This window comes from Panthera tigris, chromosome B1, assembly GCF_018350195.1.
Source record: "Panthera tigris isolate Pti1 chromosome B1, P.tigris_Pti1_mat1.1, whole genome shotgun sequence".
Taxonomy (NCBI): Eukaryota; Metazoa; Chordata; class Mammalia; order Carnivora; family Felidae; genus Panthera; species Panthera tigris.
The window spans coordinates 188299682-188322610 of NC_056663.1; the positions used below are offsets into that span (position 1 = coordinate 188299682).

General features: G+C 39.6%; 1 protein-coding gene across 5 annotated transcripts in view; it reads right to left on the bottom strand.

The window, feature by feature from the left end:
• Positions 1–22131, bottom strand: part of SLIT2 (slit guidance ligand 2) — a 373006-nt gene extending 350875 nt beyond the window's left edge. For 4 of the 5 annotated variants that reach the window (XM_007093744.2, XM_007093742.2, XM_007093743.2 and 1 more), the window contains exons 1-4: positions 21933–22131; positions 19108–19179; positions 17867–17938; positions 5891–5962 (exon numbers count right to left, since the gene is read on the bottom strand). In XM_007093744.2, the coding sequence (XP_007093806.1) occupies positions 5891–5962; positions 17867–17938; positions 19108–19179; positions 21933–22111 (395 nt within the window). In that variant the 5' untranslated portion in view covers positions 22112–22131. The remainder of the gene's footprint in view (positions 1–5890; positions 5963–17866; positions 17939–19107; positions 19180–21932) is intronic. The other variant, XM_007093745.2, reaches the window with a different exon arrangement.
• Between the last annotated feature and the right edge of the window lie 798 nt (positions 22132–22929).

The following is a 22929-nucleotide window of genomic DNA, read 5'->3' on the forward strand; positions in this document are numbered from 1 at the left end:
ATCAAAAGTAAGTCCTACTCCATGGCTTGCCTCTTTTCTTCATGTCAAGTGGTAATGGCTATTCTGAAGTGTGTTCAGATACCCGTGTATCAAGTCTTTTGTCTATCTACCTTCGGTTACATAATTAGTAATCTATTTTTTTATTTTTATTTTATTTTTATTTTATTTTGAGACAGAGAGCGTGCGCACTAGCAGGGGAGGGGCAGACAGAGAGAATCTTAAGCATTGAGCCCTGACACAGGGCTTGAACTCATGACCATGAGATCATGACCTGAGCCAAAATCAAGATACAAACACTCAAACACCTGAGCCACCCAGGTGCCCCAATAGTAATTTTTTTTTAATTTTTTAAATGAAATGATCTCTATTCTCTAAGTGGCAAGAGCAGAGTCCCTTGGGTGCAATGATAGGTCATTAATAAGTTACTGAATAAATAATAAGGGACTTGGTGTTTTAACCACTGACAGTTAACACATTTCTAAGTTTTATCTCACTTATTGGTTCTTAGTTTTCAAAGATCAAGAGTCAACCCGCTCCCCTTCACAAAGAATGAGCATGAGCAATACAAATAGTGTATCTTTGCACCAAATGGTAAGGCAGACACACCACACCCGAGGAACTTTTATCGTCTGGACACGAAGCCCTTCGGCAGCCTGGGCAATGGAGAGCAGCGGTAGCCATCATGGCAGCTCACTAGATGAGTAATGATGTGGGTCTGGCTGGACGACGGTAACCGTAGCAACTGCAACCTGCAATTCCTGCACAACCACTGTGGGATTTATTGTGGCAGGGGCCAAACAGGCCAAGAGTGAAAGGGAGCAGGAAACTATGGCACCTGACACCTCGAGGAGCCCACACTTTAATCAGAGCTGGCAGGAATTAATTCAAGAGGAATTTTGATACAAGCTCCGCTGTGGCGCTCTTGTTTTTATCCTTGAATACAAGAATCCTGTGAGATTAAATTATATAGTTTTATAGAAATGCGGTATTATATTAAATTAACGGATATTTTGCTTATGTGAAAAATGGGTTATTTTTATTTTACTGTGTCTACCCTAACCCTCCAATGTTTAGAAGACCTAAGGGGACTAAACATTTAATTAGCCAAGTTACCCTTTAAATTTAATTTGGCTCTCTATTATTCATAATGCCTTCCCAGCATTACTGTTTGCTCATTCACGTTACAGACCCTGAACCCGACGGAAATTTAACTCAAGACATCAAACACTTACTGAGAGGTTTCTAAAGGTCAAGCCTCATACTAGACCCTGGGGACATAACAAAACAAAACAAAACAAAACAAAACAAAACATGTTTTTTGTAATAAATGTATATCAGCATTTATATGCATAATCACAGAAAAAGTAAACTAGGTTAATAATAACTGACACGTTTACTAGTGATTATGTCTGGATGGCAAGGTAATGAATAATTTCTATTTCCTCTTTTCTATTTTTCTGAATTGCCCAAACCTTTCTAATATGAGGGTATGTTACTCTTACAACTACTCAAAAACAAAAACAAATGGTAAAGGTCCTTCTGTGGGGCAAGAAGAAAGGAAAATAAAGATAGCTTCACTGTATATGTGTTGTACTTCGCAAATTAATTTTTACCTTAATAAAACAAAAATTAAGTTTTCTTCTAAACAAAAGCCCTGATTATTATTATCAAAAACATTTTGAGCCTCTGAGATCCTATCTGACAGTAAATGAACTGTGACCTGACCAACCAAATTAAGCGGTCAAAATCTATTTGTCTCAGGTAAGTAGTCATTAGGCCATAAAAAAGTCCTTAAGTTTAAAAATACTATTTATAATGTTAGATAATTTAGAGGCTCCAAAGCTCATTGGGGAATAATAAATGCTACTTGTGAACCAGAAATAAAAAGGTTTTATTCAAAGAAGTAGAGAAAATGAATCACTGGGACTTATGTATTTAATTTCATTTGTTAGTTTTGTTTTGTTTCAGTAGATACAAGTGAAAAATGAGTTTCTGCCATGTGCCTTGGATACTTAAGTTTATGTTAGAAGTCTGGGTAAATATAATAATACTCAAAGAAATAAACTGAAAACCACAAAACAAATATTTATAACCAAATGCTCGACCGCAGTACTACCAATGAAATTCCTTTCTAATGAGCCTGGATTAGTAGTTGAAAACTCAGGTTGAAAAGTGTGAATCACTCACCGGTAAATCACCTTTAAGGTTACATTTATCAGGAAGTTTTGTATATGCTACTCATATATATAAATGCCACTCATAAATTTCAATCAATCACGATCGCCCATTTCAAAAGTGACTAAAAACCTCAGTTAATCAGCTCCAGATTGCTCCAAAAATAATTTTCTCCACTCTTAAATTGATAGTAAAGAGGCGACACCAGTTTGGGGGGAGAAGCAAGAGGCTAGAATGGCATATCTACGCAAGTTAAGGAAACTATATGCTGTCTCTTTTAACCTCCAACCTAGGGCCCTTTACTTTCCCTTTACTTACACTTTCCATCTGTCAACAAGTGCTTGTAATTTTATTACACTGTCCTGTAGTTTATGCAGAGTTGGTATTATTTTACAGAGTTCTGTTAATGGACTGGATAAATGGTAATGCTATTTAAACTAGTCTCCTGCTCCAACAAACACAGCTGCAACTGTACTACTATTTCTGAGCAAACATCTTGACCTGAACATGTAGTGCTCTCTCAACCCGTCCAAAGAGAAATTGGAGCAGACAGCAAAGGAAAAGCATATTTGGCCGCTAGCAGCAACCAACCGTGTCGAATCATAATTCATATACAGCGTACCCTCTTTTTCTTTTATATTGCATTTAGAGTCCAAAAAAAGCATGTGTGCTTCTTCACCTGGCATCTCATTTTCCGCCAAGAGTCAAATGGTGATTTTTCATTACAAAAGTGCAAAGAAAATCTGCATAATGTCCAGTACATCAGACTAGCTTAAATCCTAATGATAAAAATCAGACGTCAGTAGTGTGAACTACACATTAAACTAGTGAACTTCTTCATTAGTTATATACTGGGATAAAAAAGCATTAAATAAAAGTATTAAATAACAAATACAGTATGTGAGAAAAAGAAATGGAGATGCTAATTAGAATGATGCAACCACTTAAAGAGAGAATAAATTATAAATGTGTTTCCTTCATGAATTCTAGATGTATAGGTCCCTACCGCATTATATAGTAGGGCAATTATGGATTGCTTAATATGTATATGCAAAGACCAGGCTAATACCTTCCCTGTCCCAACATATATTCTCTGCTATTAGTCAGAAACCCTGTATCCTTTGTTCTGTCACTGATCCTTCTTGTGAAAGATTCATTTTTCAATGAGTGTTTTAAAGGAGATTTTTGTCTGTCGATCTGGGCACATTTTTCCATCTGTTGGAACATTTGTTTCGGGTGAACTACTAGGCACCTGTATCACATGAAGAAACTCTGAGCTTGAATCCTTCCCTCTTGGAAATTACACTGGCCAGGCAGTCAGACTCACAAGCTTTTGGTTCTTTATTTATTAAAGATATTTAATGCTGGTTGTTTACTCCAATTAATGATTACCATCATAAAAAAAAAGTGGTCACATGTAGCTTATAACTTACCCTCTCAAGAGAAATACCATTGGTAACAATTCACTATATCGAATTTGGGTGGGACAAATAGTACCTTCATTCAAAGGAAGATTCCCGGTGTGAGGGTGAAGAAAAAAATTACACCACTGTTTCTACGTGTATTTAGTGTTTATGTCAGTCGGTAAATCCCAACGAATATTAAGCATTATGCCATCAATCTCTAATTTCAGGAACATCAAAGCATTCAAGCCCCTCTTGCAACTAATCCTAAGAAATAAAGTTTTATCTTCCCAAACTCCCCAGAAGAAATCATTTGAGCCGAACAGATACTCACAACTCTGAGCTGTATTTTCTAGCTGTCCATTTCTCATATTTTTACATGCTTTTAATTAACTAAAAAATACTGCCTCAGAGTTTTATGGGTTCTGTTTCTTTAATTTTACTTCTTCAGGATTTCAGGTCTCTTTTCACACAGCAGCTTCCTAAAGTCATAAAGTCATAACAAAATATAAGAGAAAAATCCATTGGTCCACTATGTGATATTGTCTAAGAGGGAAAACTGTTCCACGGAATAGAATTTACTAATAGAAGATTCTGCGCTGGATTAAACTACCTGAAGCCTCCTAAGAAAAGTAAACCAAGTTCTCGTAGACTAAAATTCAAACATTCTTGTTTCTCTGAGGTAGTGTTGAAGTTAATTTTCCCCTCTTTCGCTTAATATTTTAAATCGTAGATGACAGTCATTCATTTAAATTATATTTTCACAGCTACATAGAAAATGGAAAATTTCCTAGACTGGCGTGAATTGCTTTTGCATGGGCACTATTAGCAAAGTGGTGGTTTCATATCCCTCATCGTATACCAGAAGTCCATTCTCCAGTCTCCTCCATCACCAAAGCTTAACGCAGAAAGCAGAATCACAACTAAAACCCTCTCTGTGGCCCTTCTTAGAAACTAAGCACAAATATTTCTACATCAGTATCAACTTAGTATCTTTACAATGTTCAATATTCTATCTCCTTGGTCAAACTAGTCCGTAAAGAATTCTTATTTAAAAGTCTATTTTCAAGTTTCTTTGACTTTTTTTTCCCTTTTTTTAATTTACTTAAATGGAGCTAATTAGCTGGCAGGGAACCCAAGGAAAAGGAGAAATCCTGCCAGGCGACTTTGGCTGTCCTCAGAGGACCAGTACCAGGGAAGTGAGACTCTAGAGGGGAGATGCAGTGTGTTCGTTTGGCTGCACATCTGCCCACTGAGCCAGCTCTCTCTGTAGTGAGCTAAGGCACCAGGAGGACTGAACAGAGACCGTGGCCACAGTGCAGGGAGGGCTCGAGGGCAGTGTTGCTAGACTTCCTACTTGTAGAATTGCTAACAACACTATTGAACTCATAGGCTACGACAAAGCCAAGTTCAAAAAAAAAGGAATCCGCTCACTTCCCCCACAAACAGGAACCTACGGGACGTCCCCTACCATCCAGGTGGAAGGCGTGCCGAGGAATTTCTTCTATATATCCCCAATTTCTTTCATGACATCCATGAACATCAATAATCATCGTTATTTGTTTTTCCAACAATTTGTTGCTTATCTCCCATCTGCACAAAATCACTCATATGGCTGAAAGTCTAATTTTAAAAGCTTTCAAAAATGTGTTTTCACTATTACTTATTAGGTCAGTGTACAAGCATTCCAAGGAGGAAAACCTGATTCTGCCTAAAACTCACATTATGTTCTTTCCAAAGGAGCACTTCCGTTAACAGTCTATGACATATTTGTGAGGAAACGTTTACGGTCATTCCTATTGCAGAGTTTGGAATTCTGGCCTTAAAAGGAACATTTAAGAGGAAATTTACAGCCCTCTTTAAATACCTTATAATAATATTTCCAGACTAATAAACACGACTCCAGCACAGAAACAATGTCGAGAAAACTGACATTAAGAACCCTAACTTTATAAGAAAACACTGCCAACTTCCTCTTCAGAGGAAGTATAGTGGCAAATTTTCCCTTCAGAACTTAATCAAAAGTTTCCATAAAAAATTAAGGTAAATCTCCTCCTCATCACATAACCAAAAAGGAATAATACAATTACAGTGACACATACATGAACCACTAAATGCTAACCAAATAGAACAACAGGAACCACTGGGAAACCAATCATAAACTTCCATAAGAAGAAAAAACAAGCAAGCTTTTAATCCATTAATCTATCAGTGAATAGATTCCAGGAAAGCACAAGGAAACAGATCCAAAATCCATTTATTAAAATACAAGGTACTACCCAAAGCAACAATAACTATTTCTGTCTACTTACAGCCTGTAGAGTTTCGAAGTCCCAAGAAACAGCAACTCAGGAAACAGCTGAAGGTGATTTCTGTTCAAACGCCTTTTGAGAAAAACAAAAACAAAGCGTATGTTACATAGAAAATACCCAACAATGAGTCTGTGATTTGGTAGTGTCGTGCCTCATCCTGTATTTCAGGAAAGGAAGAAATGACATTCAAAAGAATTCAAGCATTGCAAATCAAAAGTTGGTTACACCTTTTTTACCTGACTCTTTAAAGCAATTTTCCATTATGCTTACTCAGATGATTACCGGCACCTAAACCCTAACCTCACATCCTGTGCAACATCAGTCATCCAGAATATACACAGCGAGAAAGGATTTCTTGCCTAGGACTCTGCTGTCTAGGTTAGGTGAGTGCGAGATACAATGCAAACACCACAGTAAATGGTGCCCTAAGATAATTCATGCACTGTCCCAGATGACCTAAATTTTTAGCCAAGGCATTGTGGGGAAATGGAAATTTCAATTTTGTTAGCATTTTGTTTAGCTGTGGGGAAAAAAAAAAAAGTGTGAGGAAATGTCAGCATGATTTGTCCCTATGGGCGAAAGCAGAAGAAAACGGCCAAGTCCAAACCTAAATCCACAGTTCTTGACCCTTAACTGAAAATAAGGCTGAAACAGAATAGGAGTGGCTAAAAATGTTTAGATCGTGCTTTTTTACATGTTTACCTGATATGAATGTAACTTTAGAGTTTAGAAAAAAATTTGACTGCGACTCTAACTCAATTAAGCCCTGATGCTGTGTAACTAAGTTCTTCTGGACTGTGCACACTTCCTGAAGGCTGGGTAGATCCTGATGCTGATGTACTAGGATCTCAATCCCATTCATCTCATGTGGACACGTTAATGTTTCAGTAAAAATAAATGTTCACATCTCTGCTCTTCCCAAATTTATTTTTAAAATTGTTTTTAAATGTTTATTTATTTTTGAGAGAAGGAGAGACAGAGCATGAGCAGAGGAGGCGGCAGAGAGAGAGGGAGACACAGAATCCGAAGCAGGCTCCAAGCTCTGAGCTGTCAGCACAGGGCCTGATGCGGGGCTCAAACTCACAAACCGTGAGGTCATGACCTGAGCCGAAGTCGGACACTCAACTGACTGAGCCACCCAGGCGCTCCTGCTTTTCCCAAATTTACATTACATGATAAGCTGATGCAAAATGTACATTTAAATGATTTACAAGTTGCAAAAAAAAAAGATTTATAAATTTCTATTGCCCTACAGGAGAGTAAGGAGGTCCAGAAAACTAACGACACTTTGGAGAAACTTGAGTATTAAATATAAATGTCAAAAGGACAGGAAAAGAAAGCATGCCAATCTTGACTTATTTTTGAGACACAGAGAGACAGAGCATGAGCAGGGGAGGGGCAGAGAGAGAGGGAGACACAGAATCTGAAACAGGCTCCAGGCTCTGAGCTGTCAGCACAGAGCCCGACGCGGGGCTTGAACTCACCAACTGTGAGATCATGACCTGAGTCGGACGCTTAACCGACTGAGCCACCCAGGCGCCCCAATCTTGACATATTTAAATGGCCATCTGGTAGCAGCAAAATTATATTTAATCTCCAGAGGGCAGAACTGGCACTAGTGAATACATTTCTTAAGAGAGTATATTATAAGGAAGACCTTTCTAAGAGTTAGTGAATTTCCAAGAATTAGAAGAAATGGAATGATCTGCCTTGAGAAACTCAACTTCTGATTCCACTTTTATCCAAGCAGAGGCAGTGTGTATTTTTTTTTTCCTGCAAAGGACATAATCAAAAGAACTCCCGCATTAGGTGAAAAATTGTACCAGCTGAACTTCAGAACTTCTTCAAACTCCAAAATGCCATGAGGTAATGATAAAGACTGTAACTTTTGTTACATAAACTCACATTATGAAGAAGTTGATTATCTACAGAAACATTCTAGGCACTTAATAAAACACACACTTATAAAAAAGTATGCCAAGACGATTAGGGGGAAAATGGTAAAATTAGTGGTGAAAGGGTGGAATTTCTTTCCACTTACGCTAATTTTTATAAATAAAGCATATAACAAGGTTAAATTTAAAGTGAAACCAAAAGCTTTTACTTATTTATTTTTGTCTGCTGGGAATGGAGAAAGGAAGGAGTATTTCTGAGGGAGGATGACTTCCAGAGTCTACTATTATACAATTTTCATAAAATAAAACTTAACTATGACCTTGTTATATTTTTCTCTCAAGAAACAGACAACAAATATTCACAATAGTGGCAATTAGAATTTTTCTAGGGAAGCAACCGCTCTTGGAAAGACTCCCATTATTCAAGGAGACAATCTCCATTTCTAAAATGGCAGAGATGGCTATGGCAATCTCATCCAAACCACTGGACTAATAAACATCCTCCAGGATTCACCGGCCATAACCAGTATGCTCCTTCAAGCCTCCGGTCCCTGCAAAGCCCCAGCTGTTTGGAGAGCTTTCCCTATTCTGAGGGTACTTTCTTACAACTTCTGTGAAGCTTCCCTGATTCCCCTACAGAGAGGTAGTTCCTCCCTTGTCTGTGTCCCCATACCCTCATGGCATTTAATAAATAAGAGTCCTTGACGTTGTATTTCATCACATACTGGTCTGTTTCCCAGTAGGCTGTAAGCTCTTCAAGTACAAAGACCACATCTTTGTATTCTTTCCCTTCCTCTTTGGCACTCAGTGGGTTTTTAGGAAATGCTAAATGAGAACACACTTGTCTTTTTGCATTTTGATATACTCCAGCAACGCTCTAGCATATGCATTTTATATTCGGCCAACTATTCCCCTGGGATGCTTCCTGAGGATCCTGTCTTAGTTTTTATGCCACTTTCCAACTAACCAAAGCCCCACCACCAACCTTGCTTTCATGTGCCCTATAAAGCAATTACGTCCTTCCCCTCCCATCAACCTCTCTCCCACTGCCATACTCAACATCATCTAGAAGTTAGAAGGAATTTGATATGTTTAAATAAAATCAGATATTGTGAGAAAGAAGATATTTCAGATTGGGTGCAGGCAGTGCTTTTTTTTTTTTTTTTTTTTTAATGTTTATTTATTTTGAGACATAGAGAGAGAGCCAGAACCAGAGAGAGAGAGAGAAGGGCAGAGAAAGAGAGAGAGAATCCCAAGCAGGATCGGAAATGTCAGCATTGATTCCACAATGCAGGGTGTGATCTCATCAATTTTGAGACAATGACCTGAGCTGAAATCACATCAGGCACTTAACTAACTGAGCCATCCAGGCACTCAAAGTAGTGTCTTTTTCTTTTTCTTAATTATTACTTTCATATTCCCAGCCATTCCTAATTCACTCCAAAAGCGATAGCTAACATAAGCATAACTAAGCTTACTACATGATGATCACTGTTCTGAGAGGTTTACATGAATTATCTCCTTCATTTTGCAGAACAACCCCAACAGTAGATACTATGGTTACTGTTGTTCTGGAGAAGGGTACACAGCTCATAGAAAGTGGAGTTAAAACCTGAATTCAGGTAGGGTGATTCCAGAACCTATCATCTGAAACATTTCTCTCAAAGAGACGCAGTCTAAATATTTCTAAACATTAATTAAAAATAAGGTAATACTGAAATTTCACTTCTCATCAATCTTTCCTTGGGAAAAATATAGCTTTATAGAGCCCATTTCTTTAATATCTATGAATGAAACAACTGAAAATAAAACATCATTAAAACAAAACGAAACACAGGGTGCCTGGATGGCTTGGTCGGTTGGGCGTCCGACTTCGGCTCAGGTCATGATCTCATGGTCCGTGAGTTCGAGCCCCGCGTCGGGCTCTGTGCTGACAGCTCAGAGCCTGGAGCCTGTTTCAGATTCTGTGTCTCCCTCCCTATCTGCTCCTCCCCAGTTCATGCTCTGTCTCTCTCTGTCTCAAAAATAAATTTAAAAAAAAGTTAAAAAAAATTTAAAAATAAAATAAAATATTCCAGTATTAAAAAAAAAAAAAAGAAACAAAAAAACCTCTATACTCAGCTCACTGAATTAAAGATCTGTTCAAAATGCCTAAGGTTGAGAGAAAAATGAAAATATGTATAGTTTTCTCTGAATCCAGGTAGTTTATCATCTTTTCATGAAAATTACTGTGAATGGTCTTAATATTGTCTAAATCAACCATATGCATAAGACAAGGTAATATAGTAGAAAGGCAGATAATAAATGATGTGATAACATGCATAGAAAAACAGTATTATGCTTTTTCCTTCTAAAAGAATATCATGGGGCACCTGGGTGGTTCAGTCAGTTAAGCATCTGACTCTTGCTTTCGGCTCAAGTCACGATCTCGCAGTTTGTCAGTTCGACCCCCACGTCAGGTTCTGTGCTGACAGTGCAGATTCTGCTTGGGATTCTCTCTCTCTCCCTCTCTCTCTGCCCCACCCCCATTTGTGCTGTCTCTGTCTCTGTCAAAATAAACAAATAAACTTGAAAAAAAAAAAACATAAAAGACTACCAGTACACTTTTTGTTCCTGTTCTTTCTTGAATCAGTGCTAAGAATGAATGGAAATACAAACATTAAAATAAAACGTGAAACTCTTTCAAAATACTCAAAGGAAAAACTTGAAAGTGGGGATTTCCTATAAAACGACCAGAAATTAACCCTTTAAAATGATTTTTTTAAATCCAGAATTACTTTAAAGACCATTAAGGTGCACAACAATTTCTAAACAGGGCTGGAGTAGAACACAGAATACTTCTTAGCAGCTTGAAAAGGATACTGCCATAATGCTGATGCTAATGTAAATGAGTTAAAGAAGCTAAAATCTGATGGTCCCAGAACAGGAAAACAACATGTAGTGAATGAAATGTATCTCACAGGAGGATTTATGGGAGCCAGCATAAATTGGCTCCATTAAGCAGACCAGGTGGTCAATTACCTATCGTTCAGAACAAGGACAATTGTGTTGAAGATTCATTATACCCAGCTCCTGTGCTACCAGCTAGATAGAATCTGCCCACAGGATCTCTGGGCTGATTGAGATTCTCGGGATGGTAATGCATGATTCCAGAAAGGTGTGCAAAGTGCGTCTCAAAGACACTTTTCCTTAGGGCAAAGATGAGAGGGATCCCAGTAACTGCTTCCTCTGTGTTACTGCTAGTTTTGAGCGTGACCTTCAGTGGGGTGAATGATCTTTCTGTATCACACAAAACACCACTGGTCTCTGAAATGCTTATTCTTAACAACCTCAATTTGAAGGGCAGCCTGAGCACTATTGACAAGCACTGCTTCAAATTATGATCTGTCAACTGTTTCTATGTCTTGTCCATTGGTAAAAGTGACAGCCTCTTATTTTTTCAACTTTTACCAGTGAATATTTGCAACCTCCATCCCAATTCAAAGTGTAAAATGAAAAGAATTTTACCAAAGCCAATGGAAAATATATGTCTCGTATCTACCGGCTGTTGTAAATATAAGGTACTTTAGCAATGTGCTTGGTCTAGAACAAGCATTCTATAAATGCTGCCTTAACAAGCTTATCATGTATAATCTCCTGTTTTTCGTACAAAAATGTCTTCTTTTCAGGTAAATTTCTACTCATTCTTAAAATGTTTTTATTCTAATGCTTTCTTTTCAGGTAAATTTCTACTTATTCTTAAAATGTTTTTATTCTAACTTTTTTTAAGGCAAAGATTTTAACATTTGTGTATTACTTCGATGGATAAATCAAACTTATGAGTAAAAATGTTGCTTCCACTTCATTCCCCGTACTTCTTGGCATTTCTTTATATATCCAGAGCAATGAGAAATACTCTGAAACAAAACTTGAAGGTATTTTTATACATTCTTTCCATCTCTTCTATTGCCATATGCCATAATAAGAAAACCAGAATAAAACCGGTAATAAAATGTGAATGTACAAAAGTCAAATTTATTATGTATACATTTTATTAGCTCAATAAAATAATGCCTAAACTGAGCTTTTGAAAAACAGGAGAAATGTTGAAAATCATGATAAGAGTTCCTTAAATACTAACCATGTGACAAGCGTTTTGTGAAACTATGTGTGCATTATTTTATTTAGACCATGTACTGCCAGCATGCAAGACAATAATTATCTCTGTTCCAAAGACGAGGAAACTGAGGTTTTGAAAGATGAAGCAATCTGATCAATATCTCCCAGTGGAACTCAAACCAAAGGTTTCCCAGTTTTGCACAATAAGAGGATAACAGACAAATGAGAGTTACCCAAGGCGTGACTATTGCTAATTGAAAGGAAGAGTTTTCTGGTGTCACTCTTATCTAACGTTTCTGATTTTAAAAGGGGGTATAAGAGTTTGTGTCTGTTTAGAAAGCATAAACGACAGTACAACCAATGAATGTTTGCTGCATTCTATAGAACAGGCAACAGAAAATAAAACTACAAAGTGCCTACGCAGAGGGGAGTCTGTTCTTTGCACCCTGCGCTCACTGCCAGAAGCTCGAAGAGCAGCACACACGTGAGGAGCTCCAGCGCTACCCACCTGCATCCAAAGTGGATGAACACGGCAGACGACAGTCAAACATTTTTTTGTAAATGTTCTCTTAAAGTAATATTCCCATTACGTCAGTACCAAATCACCCCTGTTGTTACCAAACTGTCATTCTGAAAGCATTTTCCCCAATATTCCCTCCAGTCCCACAGATATAAATTGCTCTGAAAAAAAAGGTAAGTGCAGTCTTTATGAAAGTCCACGCGGAAAAGTCTCTAATTGCATGCAAAGTTGTGAAATTCCATCTAGCGGGCATAATTCAAGCAGAAAGGGATCCAACAGGAATGAAAGACAGAATTCAATGTAAAATATCTGACATTCACTGCTTCCGCAAATACATTGTAACAGTGCAAACTAAACTACTCATTTCAGGGAGGTATAAAGGACACAGCATCCAGCAAACACTGTCACAAAGGATGAGCCCAAAACAGATGTGGGAAAAATAAACAGCCTTGCTGCTTCAGAATGTATAAAACGGTCCACAAAGAGCAAACAGGCCTTCTCACCACCCTTCAACTTCAAGGCCCATAAAAAATGTTGCATGAGAAACCCTTTTGGATGCATTCAATGTTCCGCTAAACTTTCAATAGTGCACATGCATTAAAGCCTCACGTGATCAGTCAGTATACATAAATGAAAATAGTCCAATATCGCTTATAAACAAGTGGGAATAATTCACATTGAACAGATATCACAGATAAAGTGATACACACTTGATCATCGATAGCATTTTAATCTCATGCAGGGCATATACTCAACCTCTGTTAGCAAGTTTGACATGTTCTTTGAAGACACACTTTATTTCCTAGGAAAATAACTGCCTTGATTTTAAAGTTGGTAGTATAAAGAAGCCAGAGAACAATTCTTTTGAGATGAGCTTGCATTCTTTTCCAAGGCAATTAGAACTGTTGGTTTGCCCTACTTTAAGAAAAGCACTATGTTATGTGTTGCCTGTAAATTTGTAGGATTAGTCAGAAGAGGGATTCTCCACATTCTTGATGAACGGGGGATAAGTGGTGCTTCCTTCAGACCTGTTCCACAACATATTCTCTACTTGAACTCATGTGTAGAGACCTACAACAGAAATCCTAGAGCACCATAATTCCTCAGCCTCACACTGGCTGTCATGTGCTTAGGAATGGGGTGTGCACGTGGGAGAACTAATTCAGCACCACCTTAAATAAAATATTAATGTGTCCTTTAGATATTCTCTCTTGAGAGTGCAGTGTTTGGTCAAATTTAGGTTCCATTGTAAAGGGATTTAGACTTGTCTAAATTAAAATGAGTATCTTCTTTATATTGGCTGTATAGAAACTTGAAAATGTCTACGGGTACAGGTTTATTTTCCAGTATTCCCTGCATGGTTTCGTTATAATACTTCAGGACTCATTTTTTAAGCAAAAACAAAACAAAACAAAAAACAAACAAAACAAAAAAAAAAACAGCATATCAAATTACAAAGTTAGTAGGAAAAATATAATTTCCAATCCAATGATAGTAAAACTTGGAGAGTTTAAAGCAATACTTGTTTTAAATGAACACATTCACATGTTACTAGTATGAAAAGAAAAACAGTCCAAAACCTTGCCTTTATCATTCCTGCAATTTCCTTATTGCAAGGGTACAAGATGATTGTAAGTTAATGCAAAGCCTAATACTCCAAGATTTTCTATTGGTTTTCATTAACATAATCTAGGAATATCAGGCTTTTATTTTGCATATAAGCATTTCATTGCATTTAGGACTTCATGTCCTAACATTTTTTTGACAACCCAAACAATATCAAAACTTTCTCATACTCTTGCTTTCCCATTAGGAAGGAACCTGTAAATGCATAAATTTTGACTAGTGGAAACTGAAGTGGCCTGGGTCTCCTTAAAAGGTCATAAAATAGAACTTTAATGACTGCACTATAATCCCATAAACTAGAAGTGAACAACAGAATTTTACACCAGCCCACAAAAGTTTGGGGCCCCAATATGATTTTTTTTGACCCTCAAAGGCCTGATGCACCAGCGAAGAATCACTTTGAATCAACAATTTTGCATGGAGACTATCGCAGATATGCACAGGTATCTTCTGGGAATCATAAAAATGTATATGTCATACATGTTCCGATTCTTGTAGCTTATTTGTAGTTTGCTTTGCATTAATTAGTTTCCATTGAATTAACTAGTCACTTAACTACATTAGATTTTGGTCGAACACCTCAGCTAAACAAACAGGAGACCTCCTAATACAATCTACATGAGGCACATTTCTCACGGTTTCCTTCCATTCCGAGATAACAAGAACTACTGGCAACACAGAACATGGAAATCTGCCACTACACATGTGAGGTCTGAAAGTATGGGAGGAAACTGTCAAGACAGGAAGTAACGTGTGGTCATGGTGTGTAACCATGATTAAAACATACTCCTTTTATAGTGATTCATAACCACATTCTGATGATGATCATATTATCTGATGTTATTTTCCATACAACAGAAAGGAGGGAGGGAGGGCGTGTGGAAGGAGGAAGGTTTTTAATATCCATTTATTTCTTGACTTTTGACTGATATAACCTTGTATTTATTGATTCTTTGAAGTGCAAAACAACCTTTCTTTTTGTAGCTATAATGCTTGGATTCACAAATGATGACTTTCTCTATGCTAAAATCAAATTCACCCTAATAACATGACTGTTTCTTACAGATTAAGAGTTGTATTTCTAGAAGGGCACAGATCTTATCTCCTGTTTTCAGATTTGTCTTCTTTCTCTAGATCAAGTTAAAACTCTACCAACATAAAACAAAAAGGAAAAACTTGTAATTTTTAAATGTTCACAAGATAGCCTTTTGGAATTGTTTTAATTTTATCATTCTAAAATGAAAAAAGTTTAGAACCATATATGGCACACAAATAAAATTAATATTTTTATTTTTTGTTCTTCACACAAAAAAATGAAAATTAAGCTACTGTGAATACTATATGAATGGCATTTATAACAGAAACCTGCATTTATAACTTTTTCTTCCTTAGAATTTGAATGGAAAAATTCACATCTAAATTGCTAAAAACAATATAAGTTCACACAACATATAATTAGTTAAAAGTTAATTCATTGATGTACTTCCAGTTTCTTACAATGTTTCTTGAAACTTCATAGGGGAAAAAAGGCAGTTTTTGAGATGTTGTCACCACCTACTAAAATAAGAATATATCCCATCGGCCATAGTAACTTGTTTCTGGACCCCTCTGGTTAGCTTTTTTTATTTGTATTTTTTAAATAATATACTGAACAAACTCTATAATAGTTTATTTCATGATAACTTGAATGCATTCTTCGGCAAAATCGCCTTGCCATTTAACGTATTTAAAAAAATAAATACTTGAAAAGTGTATCCACAATGTTCCTAAGAAATGGTTTTGAATTCCAGAGTCCCAAGGAGATGAATTGGCTGTCAGATAGCAATGTGCTTCCATCAGAAGGACTTGGCAGTTGTAAACAAAAGGAATTTTCTCAGCTTTTCCTCACAAATATGAAATATTTGCTCTCCGCCAACAGCTGGGGTGATTTAAAGAAGTCCTGCATATATATTAGTTTCATTCAAAATTACAAATCTTCCTCCCACTCTGAAACATCTGACTGCATCTTAGTGGAATACAAAATTGTTCTGAGATGAAGTGACATTCTCAGGGGAAGTAAAAGCGAAAAACTAGTACCTACTTACAACTCTAAACAAATTTCAGATCATAAGGCAACTGGTTAATAATTTCTAGAAAAAAGTGAATTTGTTCAAGTGATATTCGAAGTGGCTTGAAAAACAACGAAAAGGTTTGGTTTGTTCTAGCATTTCTGAAGATATTTAGAACGACAATATAACCTAACTGAGACTGCGTGAAAAGTCATCGAAATTCCTTCAACTGGATGCTGGTTAAGGATCAAAATATATGTTTCTGTATGATAGTTAAAAATTATTCATGAAAAAAGTGTTAACACTTGAATTATAATTTAAAATTCTCTATTCATCTCACCAAATATTTAAATTACATTGATACTTTTTAAATGGATGAATTAAAAATACCTTTACAAGATACTCACTAGGAATTAACTATTCACAAAGCCCACGAAGAAGATCAAAGAATACTTTCAGAGTATCTTTATATACCAAGAGATAGGTTATGAACTTATGAACTTCGTAATGAACTTAACTAAATGTTTACCTCGTTTTTATTTCTCTCTGAAAACTAGCTCAAAGTAGTGATTTTAAATTTATTTTAGTTATATTCCCTATTTTGGAATATATATCATGGACAAAATATTACAATAAGACAGACATCCCAGGGTTTAATTTTACTTGCGGTGATAAAAATGATGCCTATATATTTACAAATATCTTGGAAATTGACAAGCCATTTTTGTCTACTTAAAATCACACAGAATTAACTTCTGCCCTTGGGCCCAGTGAATCTGAATAAGTGCTATGCCTAAAATTAACTTTATATTTCATTATTTTAAATAAAATTTTTATTTTTACCTAAAGTGCCTATTAAAGCAGGCATGGAAATTGTTGCTATGTTTAATAGAGCTGTTACATGCCCTTAAAATGCAAACTTACTAAACTTGAGTTATCAAAACATATGTGACATGGAATTCATACCTCAAATTATATAGTGTGTAATTTATCTTAATTATTTCAGACAGATATTTCGTACTCTGTAGATATAAATTAATAACGGCCCTCAAGTAGTATATATCAATGCATAAGATTTTGTGTCTGAAAATATAAAATATATTTTAAACTCTGAAGTCCACATGGCCTTCTTGGGGGGAAAAAAATCTTAAAATAAACATGCTTTGATACTATAATTCTTGCTTCCATTTCTCCTAATCTTTACATTCTTTTTCCAGGAGAAATATTTAGAAAGCTACTATAAAATAATGAAAAGAAGTTGTGAATAGCTATTACTAACAATGTTCACCATAAGTGATAAGTATCAAAAAGCAAATTTGCACCACTGAGAATCTAAAACATGTTCTCAAGTGTCACCGGTGACACACAAAGCAACAGCATGAAAATTAAAATAACAGCTAGCAAAACTTTTCTTTTCCATAACATATTATAAATGCAAATCAAATAACCACCTTTCTTCCTATAAAAGCAAATAAAACAAACTAGATGGACAACAAGGAAAACATGTACCTCTCTAAGTACCAAAGCAATGGTTATTCAAGGAAATCAATGTCTCAGGAAGGAAGTCTGTTTTTTTTTTTTTTAATCTTTATTAAAAGTTAGTACTATTTATGCAAAATCCCACAATTTGCAATTGTAAATTAGCCTGAAAACCACTTATTCGACCTTGTATTTCTGTAAAACTTTCAAAGATTAAGACACAAAGTTGAAGACATGGCCCTTGAAATTCAAGGATTTTTTTTAAAAAATACAGTTATGTCGTCATAACTTTGGAATTAAAAATACTTACAGTCTCTCCAGTTCTTTAAGATCCTGGAATGCTCCTCTTTCAATGGTGCTAATCTTATTCTCCATAAGCTGACTGAAATGCAAAGTATAACAGGGTCTTAATGTTACCACTCCCCATCTAATAAGCAAGTTTCAGTTCAGCCACTGAGACACTCATAACCTCCTTCCCTTTATAAAATTAAACAATGCTCTGGTTTGAGATTTCATATGAAATTTAAGGATGGTATATCTGAGAGAAATCACAGAGGGCCGAGGGCATCCACAGCACAAAACTTTCACAGAAAATACTAACATACTAGTAAAAGTTACTAGTCAAAACTGTGAAACTCCAACTGGAGTTTACCCTGAAGAGCAACCCATGACACGGCAGTTTTGATGGCTGTTTTTGGTAAACTGATTTTGGAGTGAGCTCTTCACTGAAAGAATCCATATACAGTATGTCACCATACGCATACTTTAATTCACTTATGGATATACACTGGAAATCGGATGATTTCATAATAGCCACAATGTGTCTTTTAAAAGATAAACACTCAACACAATGATCAAACGTATATGTTCATTGCAATGTATATATTTACAAATCTGTGGGTAAAAACAGTTTTACATTACACTGAATCTCACATGATGGCTCCCTCACAATATATTTAACCCACTAATTAAAGAAGTAATCGTAACGCAACTATATTATAAAAACTACAAGAGATGTGAAATACAACAATTCAAAATATGACCAGCAATATTTTTATAAACACTTCCCATCAAAAACTGTGAAGAGTTGGATTGCTTGATTTTAATGTTAGGAATCATATCTCAGTGCTGTTTGCTAAAAAAAGGTCTTCTATATTAGTAATAATAAAATGCAGACCCACTTAAATTCTTTCTAGTTAATCTCAAATCCTAAAAGTGTATCAAATGTCTCACATTACTTATTCATATTGTGGAAGCAATTATTCTACACTTTTATATGCATGAGGCACTTAGGGTATGGTATAGCAAACATTTGAGGTCATTTCTATAATATTGTTTCAATGGCAAGCATCCAACCTTAAAATAAAAGCCTACATTTTCATTAAAAGCTATAATACATTGATAAACAAAAAAAGAAAGGAAACCAAGACCTTTTAAAATTTTATGTTTCTGTCATTGGGACAGTTTTTCAAAGTGAGACCAGTAACAATACAAAATATGCAGCCTCAAGAACAAAAGAAAATGTTTCAAAATACAGAACAACATACTTACAGAACTCTTAAGTGTCTAAGACCAGCAAAATCTGTCTTGGTAATCCGTGTGATGTTATTTCCATTCAAATCCCTAAGAGAAAACAAGAAAATGAAAGTTCCACTTTATTTCTATCAAGATCTAGTTAAAGAAAAAATAAAAAGTAAATAAAACTTTAAGGTGAAAGATCAGTTCCAATTACTAAAGTAAGTTACAAAGTAAATGAAAGAATGGAGTAGTAACCTTTGAAAGTTTTTTTTTTTTTTTTTCCTAATGATTCTTAACAAGTTTACAAAGTCCATGCTTACTGGCATCTGACAAGAACATGAAGTGATTATGTTATCACGAAAAGTCCTCTTTTGTGTGTGAATGGAAGTGCTTTCAATTTTTGGTTTTATAAGGATGTGTCTATTAATTTCACAGGTATTCTGCTATTTGACTATTATTGTTAGGCACGCCCCCCAAAAGTTCCCTTCAGGCGCTTAAGTGGAACACTTTTCTAATACTACTCAGAAAGAAATTTCTAAAATTCAGAACCCTGTCCTTAGGTGGCATGGTGGCTAAACTTCCTAAGGCAAAGGAAAAAAACGTTAGAGTGCCATCAAAAGAACTCCACTTCAAAGACTTGCATTTATAGGCATTTACCTTCCAACAATTCTATGTTTGTAGGAAAACTAAACTCTTCATTTGCAGCTCAGGGAACCCCGCTGAGACTGTAAAGTGAAAACTACTGGCGGGGGCAATAATGGAAATAGATTCAGGCCCTCACATTTTTGTTCGGATTTCAGCACCACGTTTCCTTCCAGTCACCACCCCCTTTTCTGGCATCTTAGGTCAAGATCTAAACTTGCCCTGGTTCTAATCATTTCAAGTAAAACCAGGCTTTGCTGCGGTTTGCATGTTGTCCTTCACGGAAGTAGGTTTTCTCTTACTTCTGACTTGAAAACATCGTGTTTGAAATTTGCATTTAAAGCGCTTATTTTGTCAATGGTAGAGTCCTATAAGCCAGCACTGAGCAAACTGTTTTCTGAAAACTTTACTGACCCCTCTCCCCCCCCCCCCCCCCCCGCCCCAAGGACCTGAAACTCAAATTACTATTTTGTTCTAAGTGCACTCCCTTTTTGTTGAGTAAGACATGTTAATGTCTCAACTTTAAACTGTTCTGGATAGCATGCAGTGACAAGCGCTAACACAGAATTCTGCAGGGCTCTCTCCCCAACCCAACGCTCCATGCCGAGCAAAGTAGCACCAAGTTGTTCCTACAACTGTTGGGGTCTTTTACGGGCTATTTGACGGAACATGAATCCTTACCCCCCCCCCCCCCACCGCCATCCCAGACAAATGTGGTAGATCACATTTTGACAAGACACCCTCGGTCGGGCCCCAACTAGCCCAGCGCTTCGGGCCTGGGAAGGAGGGAGAAGTGGGGGGCAGGCCAGTGAGGCTGGGGGTGGGGGAGCCATTTGCAGAGGAAGAAAGGGCTCAATTCCGGCCTTTAAGCTGAGGGCGAGGCAAATGAGTTAGATAAGAAGAGCGACTCGACGCGCGGCGGGCGGCGCGGGTCCCAGCGGGTCCCCCGCGCGGCCCGCAACCCTCACAGCTCCGGGGGCGCAGAAGCCGTGGCAGCAGAGTCCGGCGCGCTGGCCCCCGCCGCCCTCGCGCCGCGCACCCGGGCCCACGCGCAACGGCGAGGGGAGAGCGCCCAGGGCGCTCGGGCAGCGCGGGGCGGCGGCCTCGGCGTTCACAAAGGGAATGGCCTCCATGCTCCGCTTCCCTGAACTCGGGAAGTGCCCCACCAGGAGCGCGTGGGCCGTCAACACCGGGTCTGAGATACTTCTTCATTAGAGATTCGCAGAGACAGGGAGGCGGGGATGTCTGCGGGCAGCAGAGCGCGAAGAAGGGAAGGAAGGAGAACTGCGGCCACGTGAATGGGCGCAGAAACTGCCAGAAAGGTGCACGGGGGTGATCCGGGGCTCAGCGGGAAGGGCCGGAGGGGGCAACGGAGGGCTGCGGGGTCGCCGTAGCAGTCAGCACCCTGCTCGGCCGGTTCGGGTTGGAGAGCCAGCCCTAACTTCGCCTAGACGTTGGGAAACGGTCCTCCTCTTCAGTCACCCGCTGGGACAGGTCTCCTGGGGCCCGCCGCCGCCGCCTCCTCGCTGGGGACGTGGGGGGCGGGGGAAAGAGTCGCGGGGGCGGCGTGCGGCGGCCGAGAGAGCCGCCTCGGTCCTGGGGCATCCTTCCCTCTGAGGCCTGCAGAAGAGCGCCCCCGGGGCGGACCCAGCCGCCCCACGACCCCTTCTCCCCACCCCTCCGTCCCCAGGAGGGAGACACTGAGCCGCGGAGCGGAGGTTTCTCCCCTCTGAGTCCTTCCGCCAACCGCCCCCCGCACCCCCCTCCCGCGCCGCCCCGCGGCGACAAACGCTGGGATTCGGTCCTGAAACCACCCCGCCAGTGTTGGCCACCGCAAGGTGACTCCGTTTACAGAGTCTGAGGAACAAAGTCGCGTCTCCTTCGCCCCGGGCATCCTCCACTACTTGTCCCCACGTTAGCGGCTCCCCAAGCCCGAGAGAAGTCGCCTGCTCAGGGATGGAACTGGCTGGACGAAAGCGGGAGGAAAGGACCAAGCGCATCTGCCAGCCGGCCCGCCCCTCCTAGGGCAGCGGCCCCTCCCTGAGTAGCGCCCTCCTGTCCTTCGCCCTCCCAGGGAGTTCAAGCCCAGGATGAGCGTGCAGGAGAGCTACCCAGGCACAGGTCCCTGTGCGGCTTGATCCCTCCAGTCTCGATGAAGGGGATGCGCGACCCAGTGTGTGTGTGGCGGGGGCGGGGGGTGAAGATCCCGTACTCACAGTCTCTCGGTGTTTCGGGGGATATTCCTGGGCACGCTACGCAGCGCCAGCCCGTGACAGTCCACCGTGCTGCCCGAGCAGGAGCACTGCGCCGGGCACGCCTGCGGCGCCACCTCGTTCAGAATCGCCAGCACTAACCCCAGCGACAGGGATAGCGTTTGCCAGCCGACGCCGCGCATCTTCCCCCGCCGCCTCCTCGCTCGCCGGCGCCGGGGGTTCCTCCTTAGCTCCTTGTTCCGCGCGAATCGCGCTGTGTCTGAGGCCCAGTCTCTGGCGCAGGGCTAGGAACCCAGAGTGTCCGGGTAAATGTACACAAAATAATTTGGAAGAAACAGTAATAATATTCAAGGCAGTAGAGATGGCACAGGTACGCGCCTCCCACTTCCCCTCCAACCTCCTCCAGCAGGGCAGGCGCTCCTCGGGTCCTGAAGGCGCAACTTTAGGTCCTGACGATCAATCGGCCAGGCCAAGGCTATAAAGAGACCCCAAAGCTGCGGGGAGAAGGTCACACGTCGTCTGTCTCTCAACGATCAACTTGGCGGTAAAAGAGCTGGGGCTCCTAAAGGCCGTAAAGATGCAGGGGCCGGATGCGCGGAAAAGGGAGTGCTCCGATTCCACGGAGGAGTCTTCAAATCCGATTCCAGTGGAGAGGCTATGAGACAGAAGAGGGGTGCTCAATAGAAATGGTGGCCTCGATCAAAGTGGGTTCTCCGAAGCTAGAAGGCGCAAGAGCCCCGTGGGCCGGGAGCGGAGCGCGCCGGACGACTGGGCATGGCGCGCGGGGGCGCACGGGGCGGGGGCGCAGCCTGGGGGTCGCGGGGCGGCGCTGCGTGCCTCCCGCGCGGTTCACTCGAGCGGCCTCCCTACAGCCTGCGGCTCTTCCGCAGCCGGGACACGTCCTCGCCGTTTCCCGACAGCCGAGGGCGGTTTGCAAACACACATGCACTTCGCCGAAGGAGATCTCGGCAATCCCGCCTCCCTCCTGGCGTCCTTGGCG